The sequence below is a fragment of the Rana temporaria genome, chromosome 8, assembly GCF_905171775.1.
Source record: "Rana temporaria chromosome 8, aRanTem1.1, whole genome shotgun sequence".
Taxonomy (NCBI): domain Eukaryota; kingdom Metazoa; phylum Chordata; class Amphibia; order Anura; family Ranidae; genus Rana; species Rana temporaria.
The window spans coordinates 68,522,505-68,540,978 of NC_053496.1; the positions used below are offsets into that span (position 1 = coordinate 68,522,505).

At 44.0% G+C, this 18,474-nt stretch overlaps 1 protein-coding gene across 1 annotated transcript; it reads left to right on the forward strand.

Moving 5' to 3' along the window:
* The first annotated feature begins 402 nt into the window (after nucleotides 1–402).
* Nucleotides 403–17,203, forward strand: GABARAPL1 (GABA type A receptor associated protein like 1). Its single transcript, XM_040361967.1, has 4 exons — nucleotides 403–596; nucleotides 10,789–10,867; nucleotides 11,141–11,259; nucleotides 16,272–17,203. Exons 1-4 carry the CDS (start codon nucleotides 507–509, stop codon nucleotides 16,335–16,337), a joined length of 354 nt encoding a protein of 117 aa, XP_040217901.1. The 5' UTR covers nucleotides 403–506; the 3' UTR covers nucleotides 16,338–17,203.
* The last annotated feature ends 1,271 nt before the right edge of the window (nucleotides 17,204–18,474 follow it).

The window sequence follows — 18,474 nt, forward strand, 5'->3', positions numbered from 1 at the left end:
TCTCCAGTATAGGACTAGAAGTCCCAGCCTCTCCAGTATAGGACTAGAAGTCCCAGCCTCTCCAGTATAGGACTAGAAGTCACAGCCTCTCCTGTATAGGACTAGAAGTCCCATCCTCTCCTGTATAGGACTAGAAGTCCCAGCCTGTCCTGTATAGGACTAGAAGTCCCAGCCTGTCCTGTATAGGACTAGAAGTCCCAGCCTGTCCTGTATAGGACTAGAAGTCCCAGACCCCCCTGTCTTGGCAGGGCATAATGAGAGGGAGGAGGAGGAGGAATTTCTCCCTGGGTTGCTCGCTGTCTCCTCCATCAGCTGAGCAGTGAGTCGCAGCAAAGGAGGGGTTAAGCCGACGTGCCCTTTGTTTGGCTGCATGGGTCCCGCCCAGAGGAGTGGCCGGTGACGTCACCTGTCCCTCTCTGCCTGCTCCCTAGCAGACAGGCTGACAGCGAGCTGTATAGGATCTGATCATCTGTTGTGCAGACAGCAGGACACCGCAGAGGGCAGCCATGAAATTTCAGTACAAAGAGGATCACCCCTACGAGTACAGGAAGAAGGAGGGGGAGAAGATCAGGAAAAAATACCCAGACAGGGTGCCAGTGAGTATGACCCCTCCTCTGGGTGCATTCTACCTGCATGATTAACCCCTTCCTGCAATCCAGACAGGAAATGTGATTACTCATTGCTTGCTATGGGAGGGGAGCTGTACTTTTTTTGTGTGTTTTTGCCTTTATTTTGTTTTTTAGGTTATAAAGCCATAAAGTGGGGTCCCCTGTGATCTTATTGGTTACCCATTTATGATGATCTAATAGGTGGGAGGTATGTGTTGGAATAAAGACCATGGCGGTGTACAGGATTGATACAGGTGATTGGGGGGTGCTTTAATTTTTAGCTATGACACAATAATTTGGTAATAAAGGACGATGGGATTATTATTGTACAAGATTTATAGAGTGTCAACAGTCTACAAAATAAAAAAAACGATACAATATAGAAGGGATGAGAGGGTTTTGCTCATCAGAGCTTACAATCTAAGTGATTGGCCTTTGGGATTGTTCTGAGGACAATGGGGGAGTTTATAGGCAGAGGAAAGGGGGCTGGCATAAAAACAAGAGATAAAAATCTCAAAAACAAAAACAAAAAAAAAATCTTAAAGATTGCATTTTTTTTGGCCCATTTTCATGTAGAGCTTGCAATCCGTCTATTGTTTTTGTCGTCTCCCAACCCAGAAGTGCGCAGGCATTAGGAATCCATTATGGGCAATAATATGACCGATCGAGAATAAGAAAATCTAGATGGATTTGTATAGATTGTTGGATTTGGGTGGCAGGTGGATGTCCCCGTCCAGCTGGATGTGGCCCCTGGGGAAGCATGTGCTCCTCCTTTCTCAGCACTGCAATGGGAGGGGAGGGCTTCTCTGATGCTTCATTTAACCCCTTCAGTATTGCATGAACCGCTGCTGCTGCTTCCTCTCTGTTCCTGAACTCCATGTGAACAGTAGAAGAGCAGGGGGAGACCGTCAACCAATCAGAATGTAGCTGCCGTTATTCCAGTGCAGGCTAAAAGATGAATGGAAGCACCAGATTGGTGGCTGCAGACTGCGCCCACTCAGTGTTTTAGGACTGAGCAACAACATTGCATAATTCTTCCAAATGTTTAGACATTGTGTCTGTACAGGGAAGAAATATACAAAATAACAACATTGATTGCAGTCTGGGCATCCCGAGGTGCCGCTGTCCCATACACAGTCACTATGACCTACATAGAAAGAGGAAGAACATTGTGTCCTGAATAGGAGCACATCTGGGACCCCTGTGTGTGGGTAAGGGAGATGGTGACATTGTGCCCTTGTTATAATGGGGACAGGGATATTGCAGCGCTGTCATAAGGGAGACCGTGACATTATAACCACTATTATAGGAGAGATGCGTTTTAGATTGTAAGCTCCAATGAGCAGGGCGCTCTGATTCCTCCTGTGTTGTATTGTAACTGTACCCTCATGTTATAAAGTGCTGCGCAAACTGTTGGCACTATATAAATCCTAAATAATGATGATATTGGAGCAATGTGATAAGAGGGCAGGGACATTATAGTATTGTCAAGAGATAGACGTGTGGCCATGATATTACACCGTTGTCATAAAGGGAACTTTAACACTACAGCTCCTTTATAAAAGGAACAGTAATATTACGTCTCTGTCATAGGGGGGGCATCATTGTACTGTATAATCAGGGGGGCATTATAAGAGAGCCAGTGATGTGATGGCACTGCCAGGGGTTGTAAAGGCTTGTTTTTTATTTTCTAAATAGGTTCCTTTTAAAGTGGTTGTAAACCCTTACAGACCACTTTTACCTACAGGTAAGCCTAGATTAACACTTACTTGTAGGTACAAGAAATATCTCTTAAAATTACACGCTTTAGAAGATATTTGCAAAAGACATGCGCCGTAGACAACAGCTGCTAACGGCAACATGCCGTTAGTGGCGGCAGCCGCGTCATCGCGGCTCCGGCCAATCACAGTGCTGGAGCCGCCATACATGGAAGTCACTCCGGGAGACATGGCGGCGATGGAGGAGGCAAACGAGGTCGGCTGCGGGAGCTTCGATCTCAGGTAAGTACTTCATAATGAGCTAGTATGCTATGCATACTGGCTCATTATGCATTGTCTTGCAGGGTTTTTTTTTTTTTTGGGGGGGGGTTAACTTCCTCTTTAAGCTAGTGCATTGTTGGTTCACTTACCTTTTCCTTCGATTTCCCTTCTAAATGTTTTTTTTCTTTGTCTGAATTTCTCACTTCCTGTTCCTCCTCAGTAAGCTGTTCTGGCTGACTAACCACCGCTCGGATGATGGGGGCAAGCTTACTAAGGAGAAACAGGAAGTGAGAAATTCAGACAAAGAAAATAAACATTTAGAAGGTAATTCGAAGGAAAAGGTAAGTGAACCAACAATGCACTAGCTTAAAGGAACCAATTTAGAACATAAGACATTAACCTTTACAACCCCTTTTAAGGTTGGCAGTTTTATATTACAGCACTGTCATAAGGGAGACTTTGATATTGTGGAACTGTCATTTTGACTAAAGTGTAAGAAAACTTTATATATAAAGTGGCATTAAAGCCCATCTCCAAGATATGCCCCCTCGCAGTAATTTGGGGTATCTAGGGTATGGCAGATGTCTTCCATGCATTTGCCCTTCCATGTGCTCCTTTCTTTGAAGGCCAGTTATAGGTGGGTGCATGGGCCATTTCTTTGTTACTGGTGTAAATTTGGTCAGGGGACACACTGGGTACCTTTTTGATGCCATTGTGCTGGGGTCCAATGTGCCCCTGTGCCTTTGAGGATTGGGCTACCTCCAGGCCCACCTGCCCCTTATCTATCCATTACAATGCATATGCTCCCACTGTGGAGACTCTCATACATTTAGAAGGGTTAGGACTGCAGACAATACAGGGTGCCATGAAGAGGCCTTGCAGCTTACCCATGTGTTTGCAAATATGTGTGCTAACTAAACCCCTGTTTTTAATGCATACTGTTGGACAGGTTAATTTGGTTGGTAAGCAGACTGATTCGTGAGTTGAGCTGGGAATTTTCTCTGGTTTTGTCTTTCATGTGTTTACCCTTCCATGTGCTCCTTGCTGTGAAGGCCAGTTATAGGTGGGGGCAGGGGCCATCTCTTTGTTACAGGTATGGCACATACCCTGGGAAACACTCCAAGGGGGGCACAACATGCCAGTAAGGGTACTCACCCTCATTGTTAATCAGTGTGTGACGCTCAAATATGCAGCAGCCTGTGGTCTTGGCACCCCCCTTCTACACCAATCGCCCACTTTCTCCATTAGAAGGCTTCCCTCCCACACCTATCATTGGTTCCTAGGACTGCTGGCATCCTAGCAACCATAGAAGCACAAGCCCCAGCATTCCCAGGAGGACGAAACGTCCATCCCAACTTATACTATCACGTTGGGGGGGGGGGGGGGTCTCATAACAAGGTGCAATAATCTACTTTAAGGGAAAACTGACTGTTGGACAGAATGTATTGAGGGTACGGTTAGTATACTGTACAGCTTTCGGCTGGGTTAACACCTATGCAAATTGGATGTGGATCTCCCTCCGCATCTAATTCGCATTACAGGAGAGTGTGACCGTCTCTCTATGGAGCCGATTCACATATCTCCGTTGTGGCTGCAGAGCTGTGCGTCTTTGGCTCGGTTTCAGGGCCATAACCAGGCAAAAATGTGTCCCTGAAACGGAGAACAGGGTTGCACAAAAAAAAAAACAGGGTTTTTCGTTCTAGCACCGTTTTATATTGAAGAACATGTTCTGCATACAGACTGCAGAACTTTTTCAGCCAACATACACAAAACGACGTTGTTTTTCAGCTCTTTAGCGCCACCCTTTGGGCAACTTCTGCTAATGTTGTCTGATGGTTAGCATTAGTTCGGAGCATGCGTGTTTGTACTTTGAATTTTATTCCGATGGACTTGTGTACACACGTTCAGATAATCTGAAGGCACACATTTGTTGTCGGAAAATTTGAGCGCATGCTATCCCACATTTGTTGACGGAAATTCCGACAGCAATTGTCCGATGGAGCGTACAAACGGTCGGATTATCCGACAAAAACCCCGCCATCACATAATTGTTGTCGGAAAATCTGATCGTGTGTACGGGCCTTTAGATAGAGAAAAAAAAACAGAATTCTCTAGGTGGAACAAAAGCACCTGTTTGTGGCCACTGCTCCCCCCAAGCATGTTACAACTGATCACGTTTCAAGAACAAAAAAAGCATTGTTCCTAGAAAATTACTAATTCTAGCTTTATAGTTGGGTTTAGCATGCGTGAAAGGTGTATTTAAAAAAAAGGTCCCAGTTGAGTCCATTGAGCTGTGATACATGCAAAGCATAATGGCCTATTGTGGAGCTTATATATGAAAAGTCTGACAGCAAAATTCCTTATTGCCAATAGAAAACCAGTTGGCTTCCAACTGTCATTTCTGCAGTGCAGAGTTTAAAATAAAAAAAAGATAAAAAGATTTTGGTTGTGTGTGTTTTTTTTTTTTTTTTTTTTTTTTTTTTTTTTTAGACAACGATAAATTATTGTTAGCAATTTTCACACATAGGTGTCCTTTTATGAAAGTGCGGTAAAATACCGCTTTTTAGTTCTCAGGCATTCTCAGGGGAGATCGCTCTCCTCTGAGTGCCTGTTTATGAAACTTTGTAGATCGGTTCTCATGTTGAGATGAGGAGCGATCTACAAACGGCTGGAAACTCCTGAGAACGGCTCCTCTCACTGTAATCTCGCGTGATGTAGCGTGATTACAGTATGAGGAAGTGAAAAATACACGAATCAGCACACATTATACACCACATATTAATAAAATAATAAAGTTACATTCCCACCAAACGATATACATTAACCTAATTATAAAAAAAACATTGTTTTTATCAATATTTGAAGCTCATACATGTGCCTATTTAAATGTGAATGGTGTATAGTATAGGAATGGAATACACATATCTAATGCAGCTATACACCATTCAAATAAATGGAAAAATAAATTTATAATCATTAAATATTTTTTTTAATAAAGTATACAAATATAAACCTGTATAACTGTAATAGAACAGTCCATGGGTAAAACCATATTTTAGGGTTTACAATTTTTTTGTTACTAATAAATTAGAAATGATAAAAAATGACTTTAATAATAGTATTTTAATGCAGGTAGAATATATATATATATATATATATATATATATATATATATATATATATATATATATATATGTGTGTGTGTTTATTTTTATACGTGTGTGTGTGTGTGTGTGTGTGTGTGTGTGTGTGTGTGTGTATATATATATATCTCACACACGTATAAAAATAAACACACACACACACATATATATATATATGTGTGTGTGTGTGTGTTTATTTTTATACGTGTGTGTGTGTGAGATATATATATATATATATATACACACACACGTATAAAAATAAACAGAGAGAGAGAGAGAGAGAGAAAAACACATATACCGTATTTATTGGGGTATAGCGCGCTCCCGCGTATACCGCGCACCCCTAAAGTTGCCCCCGAAATTCCTGTAAAAAAAAAAATGTTATATGATTTTATTACTTACAGTTTTGGTGTTTCCCAGCGTCCATCGTCCGGTCCGGCGTCCGTCTGCGGCCTCGGTGGTGTCCTCCCGGCTTCTCCAGCGCGCGCCTCAAGTCGAGTCCCCGCTTCCCGCGCTCAGTTCGAACGCCTCCGCCGACATATACAGAGTGCAGTACATTCGGCAAGGCTCGGCTTCGCTTGCGCTCACGCTCTGTGACGTTTATGCGTGAGCACGAGCGAAGCCGAGCCTAGCCGAATGTACCCGAGTGTACTGCACTCGGTATATGTCGGCGCAGGAATTCAAACTGAGCGCAGGAAGCGGCAATGGGCGTATATCGCGCACCCACGATTTTCCCCTTATTTTAAGGGGAAAAAAGTGCGTGATATACGCCGATAAATACGGTACATACACTATAAATTCCTAACCTGCTAATTTTGGGGTGTGTAATAGTGGGGAAGATGTGATCTGACTGTATGGCTGCTTGTGTGTGAAGCATGGAAGTCAAAAGACTTCGTTCTTCCTCCACAATACTCAGCCAGCTTTGCGCTTCTCTTTCTGATTCTCCACCTCTGAGATGGTGAATCAGAAAGTGAGAATTCTGTCACAGATCGCCAGTGAGGTGCTGAGTTCGCACTTTCATAAACTGATCCCTCTCGCCGAGGCCTGCTGACCGGGCCCGTCTCCACCTGCTCCACACGTCGGGCGGGCACGGCCGCCGCACCTGAGCCCCCCGGCCGTCCCCCCCTCTGTCCTTGGGTGCTTCTGGTCCCCCCTGCCGGGCCCTCGATGACCCCTGTCGCCGCCGCCGCCGCGCGTTTTGCGGGGGGGGCCCGATGGGGCCCTGTTCCGGCCGCCTTCCGACCGTTGCTGGCTAGGGGATGTGCTGGGTGAATACCTGCGGGGGGGCGCGACGAGCGCGACCGTGCGGTCCCCCGGCCGGTGTGACTGGGCCCCGATGGCGCTGCTTCCCCACCGCTCTGCATAGGTTCCTGGCCCGTGTGGTTAGGCCCCGACGCCGCCGCGCCATTCGCCGCCCCGCTCTGAGGGAGAAGCGCCCCCAGCTGAAGCTGCAGCCATTCCTCCCCCCGCACCGCCGCCTCCGCCCTGAGCTGTGCAAATAGGGCCTCAATCGCTGCCATTTCGCCGCCCCTACCTGTGTCCCAACGAACGCTGAGCTGAAAAAACTGTTGCAGGCTGTACAGACCATGCAACTTTGCTCCCCCACGCCTGACTTGCCCGGGAAACTGGATGGTGGGAGATATATATAATCTGCCCTCCCACCGCTCCTGCTCCTCCTCCCCCCCAGCTACCAGGGTTCTGTTAACCCTGTCATGCCGGCCCTACGCTGACTTGCAGTTGGCTCCGTGCCTCACTTGACAGTGAGTTACAGATTCTCACTGTGCTGAGATAATCAGTGGAGAACATGTTCTCAGCTGATTACCTCAGCTTCATAAACTGTGTATGACCTGAGATCAGTGGTGAGACTCGGGATCGCCGCTGATCTCACTTTCATAAAAGTACACCATAATGTCCATAAATTTTGTTATATTGCAGCTTACCAATCATTAGATGTGTTGGCTGCATTATTTTCTATTCTGCCTCTGTTTTCACCTGGTGATGTGGCCAGTAACCCATCTCCTGTAATAAGAGGGCCTCCACTCTGGACAGCAGCATTGGCAGTCTGGGGGGAGGGGAGAGTTCCGAGTCAGATTTTTGGCAACCCCTGCAACAAAAATGTCATTTTTGGCAAGATCCTCCAAAAGGTAAATCATGTCTGAAGGGATGCAGACCTTGCCACTTCCCTTATTAGGTCGAGCAGCTGATTGCTTCTGTGTCCATGTGTATGATTTTATAATATAATTGGCAAACTGCTATGCCTTCAGGATAATGAAAGGCAGAAATCTATAACAAAGTTTGTTAAAATCCCTGCAATGTACAGAGATCACCCAGAGGGGAAATTTGTTTGTTTTTGTTTTTTCTCGCAACAAAATTGGAGTTACTCTATAACCACTTCAGCGCCAGGAGATTTACACCTCTTCACGACCAGGACATTTTTTGCGATACAGCACTGCATTACTTTAACCCCTTCCATACCGGGCCTATTCTGGTACTCATCTCCTACATGCAAAAACCATCATTGTTTTGCTAGAAAATTACTCAAAACCCCCAAACACTATATATGTTTTTTTTTTTTTTTTTTTGGGGGGGGGGGGGGCGGTTTCATGAATTAAAAAAAAATAACAAAACCGTAAAGTTACGCCGAGTAAATAGATACCTAGCATGTCACGCTTTAAAATTGCGCACACTCATGGAATGGCGCCAAACTTTGTTACAGAGGAGGTCTAGTGGTAGAATTGTTGCTGGCGCTCTAACGCACGCAGCGATACCTCACATGTGTGGTTTGGACGGCGTTTACATATGAAGGGGGGACTTGCGTGTGTGTTTGCTTCTGAGCGCAAGCTACTGGGGACAGGGGCGTTTTTTTTTTACTTTTATTCCTATTACAAGGAATGTAAACATCCCTTGTAATAGGAATATATTGTAACAGGTCCTCTTTATGGAGAGATGCGGGGTCAATGAGACCCCACATCTCTCCTCCAGCCTGGAAAATATTTGCATATCGCACTGTAAACTGACATTTCGGACTTGAATCGGATCGCATAGGTGTGAACATGCATGCGATCTGATTCTGGTCCAAACAAAAAAAGGGTCCTGTGCGTGTTTGGACCGAATGCGGTGCGATATCAGCCATACTATCAGCCATACTATCTATATGGCTGAAATTGCATATGATGTGAACAGGGGTGCACTGTGAATCGCATGCGATGTCTGGCAGTGTAAACCGGACCTATAGGTTTAATATGACCAGTTCCATTAATAACTGGCTAAAATGCCAATGTTTGTTTGCATTCATGATAAAATATTTGCAACATATTCCCTCTCTTAATTTCTTATAATTAATTCCATTGTTTTGCATCTTGATTAATTCTTTATACACCAAACAAAGTGCTGCTTATGTTTGCGCATTGTAGAAGAATTAATGGGATAGTTGTGTTGTGTACAATGGTGCTCCTATTTCTTTACAGCTGTCAGGTCTCCAAGAATTTTAACCATACGTTTTGGAGAAGAATAAACAATACTGATCTTCGAATTAACCACTTCATTACTGCGCACTTAAACCCCCTTCCTGCCCAGACCAATTTTCAGCTTTCAGCGCTGACGCATTTTAAATGACAATTGCGCGGTCATACATTGCTGTACCCAAATTATATTATTATAATTTTTTTCCCCACAAATAGAGCTTTCTTTTGGTGGTATTTGATCACCTCCTGCGGTTTTAATTTTTTTGTGCTATATTAAAAAAGACAGAAAATTTTGAAAAAAATGTTTTACTTTTTGTTATAATAATATCCCAATTTTTTAAAAAATATATATATTTTTTCTCCTCGGTTTAGGCCAAAACGTACTCTTCTTCTACATATTTTTGTTAAAAAAAAATTGCAATAAGCGTATATTGATTGGTTTGCGCAAAAGTTATAGCGCCTACAAAATAGGGGATAGATTTATGATTTTTTTTTTTTTTTTTTTTTTGTTTTACTAGTATAGGCGGCGATCTGCGAATTTTTATTTTTTTTGTCAGGCCTGCGATATTGTGGCGGACATATCGGACACTTTTGAGACAATTTTTGGACCATTCACATTTATACAGCGATTAGTGCTATAAAAATGCACTAATTACTGTATAAATGTGACTGGCAGGGAAGAGGTTAAAGGGGTTGTAAAGGAATTTAATAAGCATTCTTTACCTGCAGACATTCCTCTTTTCACTTCCTCAGTGTTCGTTTTTGCTCAGAAGTTGCTCTATTTCTTCTCTGTTCTGTTCACTTCCTGCTTGTCTGATTTTACTCACCACCGTGAAGGGAGGCTTTACTGCGGTGGTGAGTAACGCGCTCACCCCCTCCTGGGAACTGCATCTGTATGGCAAGACGCTCTCTACCTGTTAGAGACTTCAAGGAGGTGTGAATTACTGGGCGTGCCGCAATTCATACTGGGAAATGTAGTTCTTACATGAACAAACGATACAAACCAGGAAGTGAATGAGAGAACAGAAACTTAAATGCCGGAGGTGATATAGATGAAGGAATAGAATAGGTATTTACTCGTTTTTTAACAGAATCATTACACTATTCTGTCTACCTTGCAGACATTAATTTTAGGCAAAAAAAAAAAAATTCTTTAGTGACCCTGTAACACTAGGGGGTGAGGAAGGGGTTAAATGTATTCCCTGGGTGTGTTCTAACTGTGTGTGGAGGGGGACTGACTGGGGGAGGTGACCGATGCTGTGTCCATATGTACAAGGGACACAGCATCGGTCTCCTCTCTCCCTGACAGGACATGGAGCTCTATGTTTACACACACAGAGCTCCACGTCCCTGCTGTCACCGCTGATCGCGGGAACCTGGTGGATATCGCGGCCGTCCGGGCACAGTGTTTCCCCGCTGCGCGCCCCCAGCGGCGCGTGCGGGAAATGTAAATAGCAGGGACGTCCACCCGGCACTTGAGAGCGGCGCTGTGGACGTCTTTCGTCTCTAGCGCGGGTCTCAAGTGGTTAAATACACTCAGATTTATATCAAACGCAAGTAATTTGTCACCATCACTCTTTGTGCTTCATTTCAGGTAATTGTTGAGAAGGCTCCCAAAGCTCGTGTCCCTGACTTGGACAAGAGGAAATATCTTGTACCATCAGACCTCACTGGTATGTGTCTCCCCACCCCTCTCGTATGTTTCATATATTGCCACATCTCACGTCATTGACTTGCTATATTCAGCACATAGGAATACCTGGTATTAGTAGTCTAGGAGTTACAGATTACAGGAGGTGTTGCAATTTGTTTATGTAACCGTGTAGTGGGAGACCTTCAGTGCTCCTGAAATATTCTAGGAGTTTGTTATTCTCTTCTTGTTTGTTTACCAGGATGTCCTTGTTGATCAACTGTTTTTTTTGCTTTTTTCCCTTCACAACCTTCAGTTGGACAGTTTTACTTTCTAATCCGGAAGCGGATACACCTTCGACCTGAAGACGCGCTGTTCTTCTTTGTCAACAACACCATTCCCCCAACCAGTGCCACCATGGGACAGCTGTATGAGGTAAGTGGGTATTAGGTTAAAGTTACATGAAATGTTTGTGAATTCATCAAGTTTGACTGATGAGGGAAATGTACACAGGAGATAGGCAGATGATCAAGATAATAGCAATTGTCAATAGGGTTGTCCCGATACCACTTTTTTAGGACCAAGTACCGATACTTTTTTTTCAAGTACTCACCGATACTTTTTTATAAATGTGTCCCCAAATTCAGCCATGTCCCCCCACATATGCAGCCATGTCCCCCCACATATGCAGCCATGTCCCCCCACATATGCAGCCATGTCCCCCCACATATGCAGCCATGTCCCCCCACATATGCAGCCATGTCCCCCCACATTTGCAGCCATGTCCCCCCACATTTGCAGCCATGTCCCCCCACATTTGCAGCCATGTCCCCCCTAAATCCAGCCATGTCCCCCCCATACCTAGATGCCGCCGCCACATGGTTAATCAGCGTGCGGGGAACATCACAGCTTTCATTTGAATAGCTGTAGTGTTCCCTGCTGCACCGCGTATAGACACTCCCCCTTGCTCGGGATTGGACAGATCACCCGTCCAATCCCGAGCAAGGGGGAGTGTCTATATGCGGCGGGAAACACTACAGCTATTCAAATGAAAGCTGTGATATTCCCCGCACGCTGTTTAACCATGCGGTATGCGACGGCAGGCATTCGTTGCGGTGGTGGGTTAAGGGGCGAGTATCGGATGAGGCATCGGGGGCATTTGCGGGAGTAGAAGTACTCCCGCAAATACTCGGTATCGGTCCCGATACCGATACTGGTATCGGGACAACCCTAATTGTCAACGTGCAATATATCACCATAGAGTTTTTGGGAGTCCATAGAGTGGCTGTACAAGATCGGGTCATAGGTTCGCTATATAAAGTCAGTGCATTTTTAAAGGGGTTGTAAAGGTACAATTTTGTTTCCTAAATGGCTTCCTTTACCTTAGTGCAGTCCTCCTTCACTTACCTCATCCTTCCATTTTGCTTTTAAATGTCCACACCGTAATGCAAGGCTTTCTCCCTGATGTGGAGTGTCGTGCTCGCCCCCTCCCTTGGACTACATGAGAGTCAGGACACCCACTAACACGCAACTCCTTTCTCTATCTGAAATGTAGAAAGTGCCCTGACTCTCCTGTAGTCCAAGGGAGGGGGCGAGCACGACACTCCACACCTGGGAGAAAGCCTTGCATTACTGTGTGTAGTTACAGACAGAAGAACAGGAAGTGAGGATTTCTCAGAAGAAATAAGGACATTTAAATGCAAAATGGAAGGATGTGGTAAGTGAAGGAGGACTGCACTAAGGTAAAGGAAGCCATTTAGGAAACAAAATTGTACCTTTACAACCCCTTTAAAGTTCAACAGCACAGGAGATGATCAACATAATAGCAATTGTCAACATGCAATATATCACCATAGAGTTTTTGGGAGTCCATAGAGTGGCTGTACAAAATTGGGTCATAGGTTCGCTATATAAAGTCAGTGCATTTTTAATTTCCAATATAAAAAGAGGGGGCGGGGACGTTGTACAAAACAAAGGGGGTTATTTAGGAAAGGCAAATCCACTTTGCACTACAAGTGCAAAGTGCACTTGAAATTGCACTTGGAAGAGCAGTTGCTGTAGATCTGAGGGGGACATGCAAGAAGAATAAAAAAAAAACAGCATTTAAGATTGCATATGATTGGATAATAAAATCAGCAGAGCTTCCCCTAATTTCTGATCTACCCCTCAGATTGACAGCGACTGCACTTCCAAGTGCACTTGTAGTGCAAAGTGGATTTGCCTTTCGTAAATAACCCCCATTGTGGGATTGCCACATAAGTACAGTTGTCTCCCATACATAGAGCAAGAAATAAAACCTCATATAAAAGGGAAGAAAATGAAAGTCACATTTCACAACTTGGGTTGTAGGCAGTGACATACAAATCAGGGTTTGCGACTTCAAACGTTAGAGCCCACAAGTACAAAATCTACAGGCAAACAATGCAACAACAAATTGATGGGACCCTACTGACCCCACTCAGCATGTGTGAAAGGGACACTGTAAACATGCCCAGGAATATCTCTAGATGAGGCCCTCCCCATCCCCCGTCCCAGGGGCACTGCAAAGCCCAGGAAGTTGGCGCATTATGAGATCACTGTGCTTTGCAGTCTGTGAGTCTAAAGAGAGAGGACATTCCCATAGACAGTTGCCCCAATTGGGGACATTTCCCCTCGCCTCCTGCTCCTAGTTACAGTTCTAAGCTTTTCGAATTTCTTGTACCAGAGACGGTAGACAAAAATGAGACCGAGAAATAAAAACCTGAGAGGTGTTCTAATGCTTCCGCATACTAGCTCATTATGAAATACCTACCTTAGAATGAGGTGTCGGTAACTCACCTGGTCCACGCCGAGGTAGCTGACATTTTGCCTCGGCGTGTCTTCCGGGTATCGCCGCTCCAGCGCTGTGAGTGGCTTGAGCCGCGGTGTCGTCACTCCCGCACATGCGCGTGGGAGACTTCTGTCCGGCGTCTGCCAGGCCTTCAGCCGAGAATCCCCTGTGCGCATTCGCTGCTGCAGTCAGCGGCTCATTGCAAGAGGAATATCTCCTAAACCGTAAGGCCGGGTTCACACCTATGCGAATTGAGTGCGGCTTCAACCGCATCCAATTCGCAGAACATTTCTAAATACATTGGGGCAGATCCACAAAAGAATTACGCTGGCGTATCTATTGATACGCCGGCGTAATTTAAAATTTCCTGCGTCGTATCTTTGTTTTGTATCTACAAAACAAGATACGACGGCATCTGGGATCGATCCGACAGGCGTACGTCTTAGTACGCCGTCGGATCTTAGGTGCATTTTTCCGGTGGCCGCTAGGTGGCGTTTGCGTCGAATTCCACGTCGAGTATGCAAATTAGCTAGTTACGGCAAACCACGAATGTACCGGCCGGCACATTTTTTTACGTCGTTTGCGTTCGGCTTTTTCCGGCGTATAGTTAAAGCTGCTATATGGTGGTGTACTCAATGTTAAGTATGGCCGTCGTTCCCGCGTCGAAATTTGAATTTTTTATTTCGTTTGCGTAAGTCGTTTGCGAATAGGGATTTGCGTAGAATGACATCACCGTCGGAAGCATTGGCTTGTTCCGGTTTAATTTCGAGCATGCGCACTGGGATACCCCCACGGACGGTGCATGCACCGTTCAAGAAAAACGACGTTTGCGTCGGGTCACTACGTATTTACATTAAACACGCCCCCATCACAGCCATTTGAATTACGCGCCCTTACGCCGCCAAAGATACACTACGCCGCCATAACTTACAGCGCAAATTCTTTGAGGATTCGAACAAAAAAAAAAGTTACGGCGGCGTAGTGTATCTTAGATACGTTGCGCCTGGCGGAGAGAATCGCCGAGGTACGTGGATCTGCCCCATTGTTTTCAATGAGGCTGGTTCACATATGTGCGATGCATTCGCACTGCACATTGCAAAAAAAAACGTGTGCCTTTTCTAGGCATTGCGGTGCGGCTCAGGTGCGAATTCAGGCCCATTTATCTTCTATGGGGACGCATCTGATTCGCAGATGTGTTCATTTCTCTTCAAGATTTCTCTCATTCTACTCAATACATTTCCCCCCTCCCCTCTCCCAGGTCTCCAAATTCGCTAAAGCTAAAACGAAGCTGATCTGCTGAACAGTTTTCATATCTCTCTGCAGAGATAAGAGAGCTGAAATTCGCACCGCACTAGTGTGAATCTGGCCTAAAGGTTTAGGAGCAGCATCTGTATTGGAAGTCCTGTCTCCTGGGATGCCATTGGATGACTGTTCTGTCTATCATAGGAGGCGGGACTTTGTATTAAAGAGGCCACAGAGTAAACAAGAGATTCTCCTGTTTGTAATGTGTCGGCACTTGTCCTGCCCCCCTCCCTCTGCCCTCTGAGGCTGCAGATGGGCATCGATCAGGCTGCTTGATGGCAATGGTAAGGCTGCATTTATGGCACATGTGAGGTTGCAATGGTAAGGCTGCATTGATTGCAATGGTAAGGCTGCATTTATGGGACATGAGAGGCTGCATTTATGGGACATGAGAGGCTGCATTTATGGGACATGAGAGGCTGCATTTATGGGACATGAGAGGCTGCATTTATGGGACATGAGAGGCTGCATTTATGGGACATGAGAGGCTGCATTTATGGGACATGAGAGGCTGCATTTATGGAACATGAGAGGCTGCATTTATGGGACATGAGAGGCTGCATTCATGGGACATGAGAGGCTGCATTCATGGGACATGAGAGGCTGCATTCATGGGACATGAGAGGCTGCATTCATGGCAATGGTGAGGCTGCATTCATGGCAATGGTGAGGCTGCATTCATGGCAATGCTAAGCCTGTGCGTGTTATACGCCGATAAATACGGTATATCCAAATAACACGCCCAAGCTCATCCTTAGTCCTGAGCAGCGCACTGGGATTCATGGGGCCACAAAAGAAATATATACAGTATATCCGAATAACACACCCGAGCTCATCTCTTCACCACACACAGCCACAAAGGCAAGAGAATTCTTGTTGGGCGGTGTATTAGTGCTCAGACCGAATTTTATTGGTTCAAAGAATGTCAGGCAAAATAGTCGGCCCTCACGCATGTTCACTTCATCAAATCTGGCCCTCTTTGAAAAAAGTTTGGACACCCCTGCCCTAGACCTAATGAGCATTAAACCTTTGCAGTGCCTTGAAGGTACAATGTAAGGGTAGATTTTTGTCTCATTCCTTTAGTTGGGCTTTTTCCAGAACAGTATCAGTTTGTTTTATTTCCTTTAGTTGTTTTTTCAATAAAAATAATAAGAATTTAAAGTGTATGTTGCTTGCATAGTTGGTAATAGACCAAAAAGGTATATGCAGAACTATTCCGTATTTTTGTAAGCTTAGTCATTGCTCTAGAATACTGCATTTTGCTCCTTGAACTGTTATGTATTAATGATGGGAAATAATTACTATGGATTCCAATTTATAATTTTGTGTCTTTCAGGATAACCATGAAGAAGATTGCTTCCTGTATGTGGCTTATAGTGACGAGAGTGTGTATGGCAAGTGAGAGCAAGTGTGGATTTTTCCAACCCAACATCATCTCCACCCTCACCTACCATATCACCAAATACTTAACTTCTAGAACTGCACAGCTCATGGAACCCAGCTGCTGGGGGCTGGAGTGTGTTGGGCAGCTTGAAAGTCTACATGGAGGGGGTCATGGTGGGAAAATCACTACGTTTTAGAACCTGGCAGGACTAGGATGAAAAACACTTGACTCAATAAGGATCAAAGGTGTTAAATGACCCATATTGAATTGTTAAGCATCTCAGGGGAAAGGGGTGAAAACACGAGGGCCAACGGGTTCCATGGTGCTGCGCTTGCCACAATGAGAATTAAGTAGCCTAGTTCCATTCTCACATGTCAGTGTATGCACATAAGAATTTCTTTAGTGGTCACTAAGCAACATTTTCCTATCAGCCCATGGCACTAAATGATATCCCACTACTGTTTCCTGTCTGTAACGCTCAACAGCTTTCTCCATACAATGTAATACAGGGAGTTAAGAACCTTTTTAACTGACAGTGAATGTTCAGCTGTTCTATGCTTGTTCTTTAACAGTTACAAAGCAAGCTATAAAGTACAGCTTGAGGTTTCTGCAGTTCAAGGCTTTTATTTAGTAAGAGCAAATCTACCTGACTACAGGTGAAGTTGGATTGAAAGCTGCGAGTTGCTGCACTTTGCACATACTTGCTGCTTGTAATACTTAATAATACTTAATAAGTAGGCCTGATGCTGGCTATACACATGGCAAATTCAGCCAACGCCAACCAGCTATATTGCAAAAATAATTATGGGCATTGGGTTGCTTTCAAGTGTATGTCAAGACAAATTTAAAAATAATTTATAATTTTTTTTATATAATATATATATACCCTATTTATCGGCGTATAACACGCACCCCAATTTTAAGAGGGCAGTTTCAAGAAAAAAACTTTCCACAGCCCCCTGTGCACATGCAGGCACAGTTTACCCTCTATTTTCAGGGTAAAAAAAGTGAGTGTTTTACGCCAATAAATACAGTGTGTGTGTAAAATATATATATATCCTGGTACATTGCTACAATACATGCACATTACCCCATGTTTATTATTAATAATATTTTTATTTATTTTTTAACATGCGGCAAGTGCAGAAAAAATAGATCTATTAATGTGCCAGAAATAAAGTACGCTTCTACCTTTTTTCTCTTTGTCATGGCAGCACAGTGTCATTTTAGCTCTGAATTCCTAGCCACATTGTGACAGCCCTACCTATCTCATTTTTTAATGGATTATAAAGAACACGGACCTCTCTTTTCAATCATCTCCTTCCATTTCCACTCCAACTCCTTTTTTTTTCATAATCCTTTCTCCTCTCCTTTTTCTTGTATATAGGCAGAGAGCACAGGAAATTCTCAGCGCACCAAATTTCTGGCAAAATCGGCAGTTTTTATTAAAAAATGTTATACTTATTAAAAAGATATAACAAGCGGACTAAAAAGCAGCAAATAAGAGAAGTTCATTGTTGGGGTTTACGTACACTTTAGCCTATTCAGTTCTTTTTGCAATCAAAGCTGGGTACTATTGCCTGAAAATTGCATTGTATATAGCTAGAATTCTAGTGCAATTCCCCCCCCCCCACTACAGCTCCCACAGTTCTGTTGCTTGTCATCACCATTGTTGGTGCAGTATGAAGTAACAAATATAATTTTATTGGGTATCGCATTTAGTTTAACCTTGTCAGAATGTGCAGTTGTGTTCAAAATGACTTAGAGACAGCATTCTGAAACGACACAATTTTCATCTAGAGGCATTAGGTTGTTCGTAAGATCCACAAATTATTTAGTGATGTACTATTATTATAAGAATAAAAATCTTGAATGCTCGGTTAAATCTATTTTTGTTAAGAAATCTATATAGAATGCTATACAGCAAGTGTCCTTTAGATGGCAGCGTTGCAAGATTTAAAGAGAGCAATGAGTCAGCAGAATTTAATGGCCTGTTTTTCTACCTTTTTTTTTTTTTTTTCAATTGGTATTTATTTTTAATTTTTTTCTTTGCTAGGATGTGATATATTATGTATGCTGTTAACAATATTATAAATATTTAGTAGCATTTGTAGCGATTGCTGCTGGTAGAAAGGTGTAGACCTTCTCTTCAGGA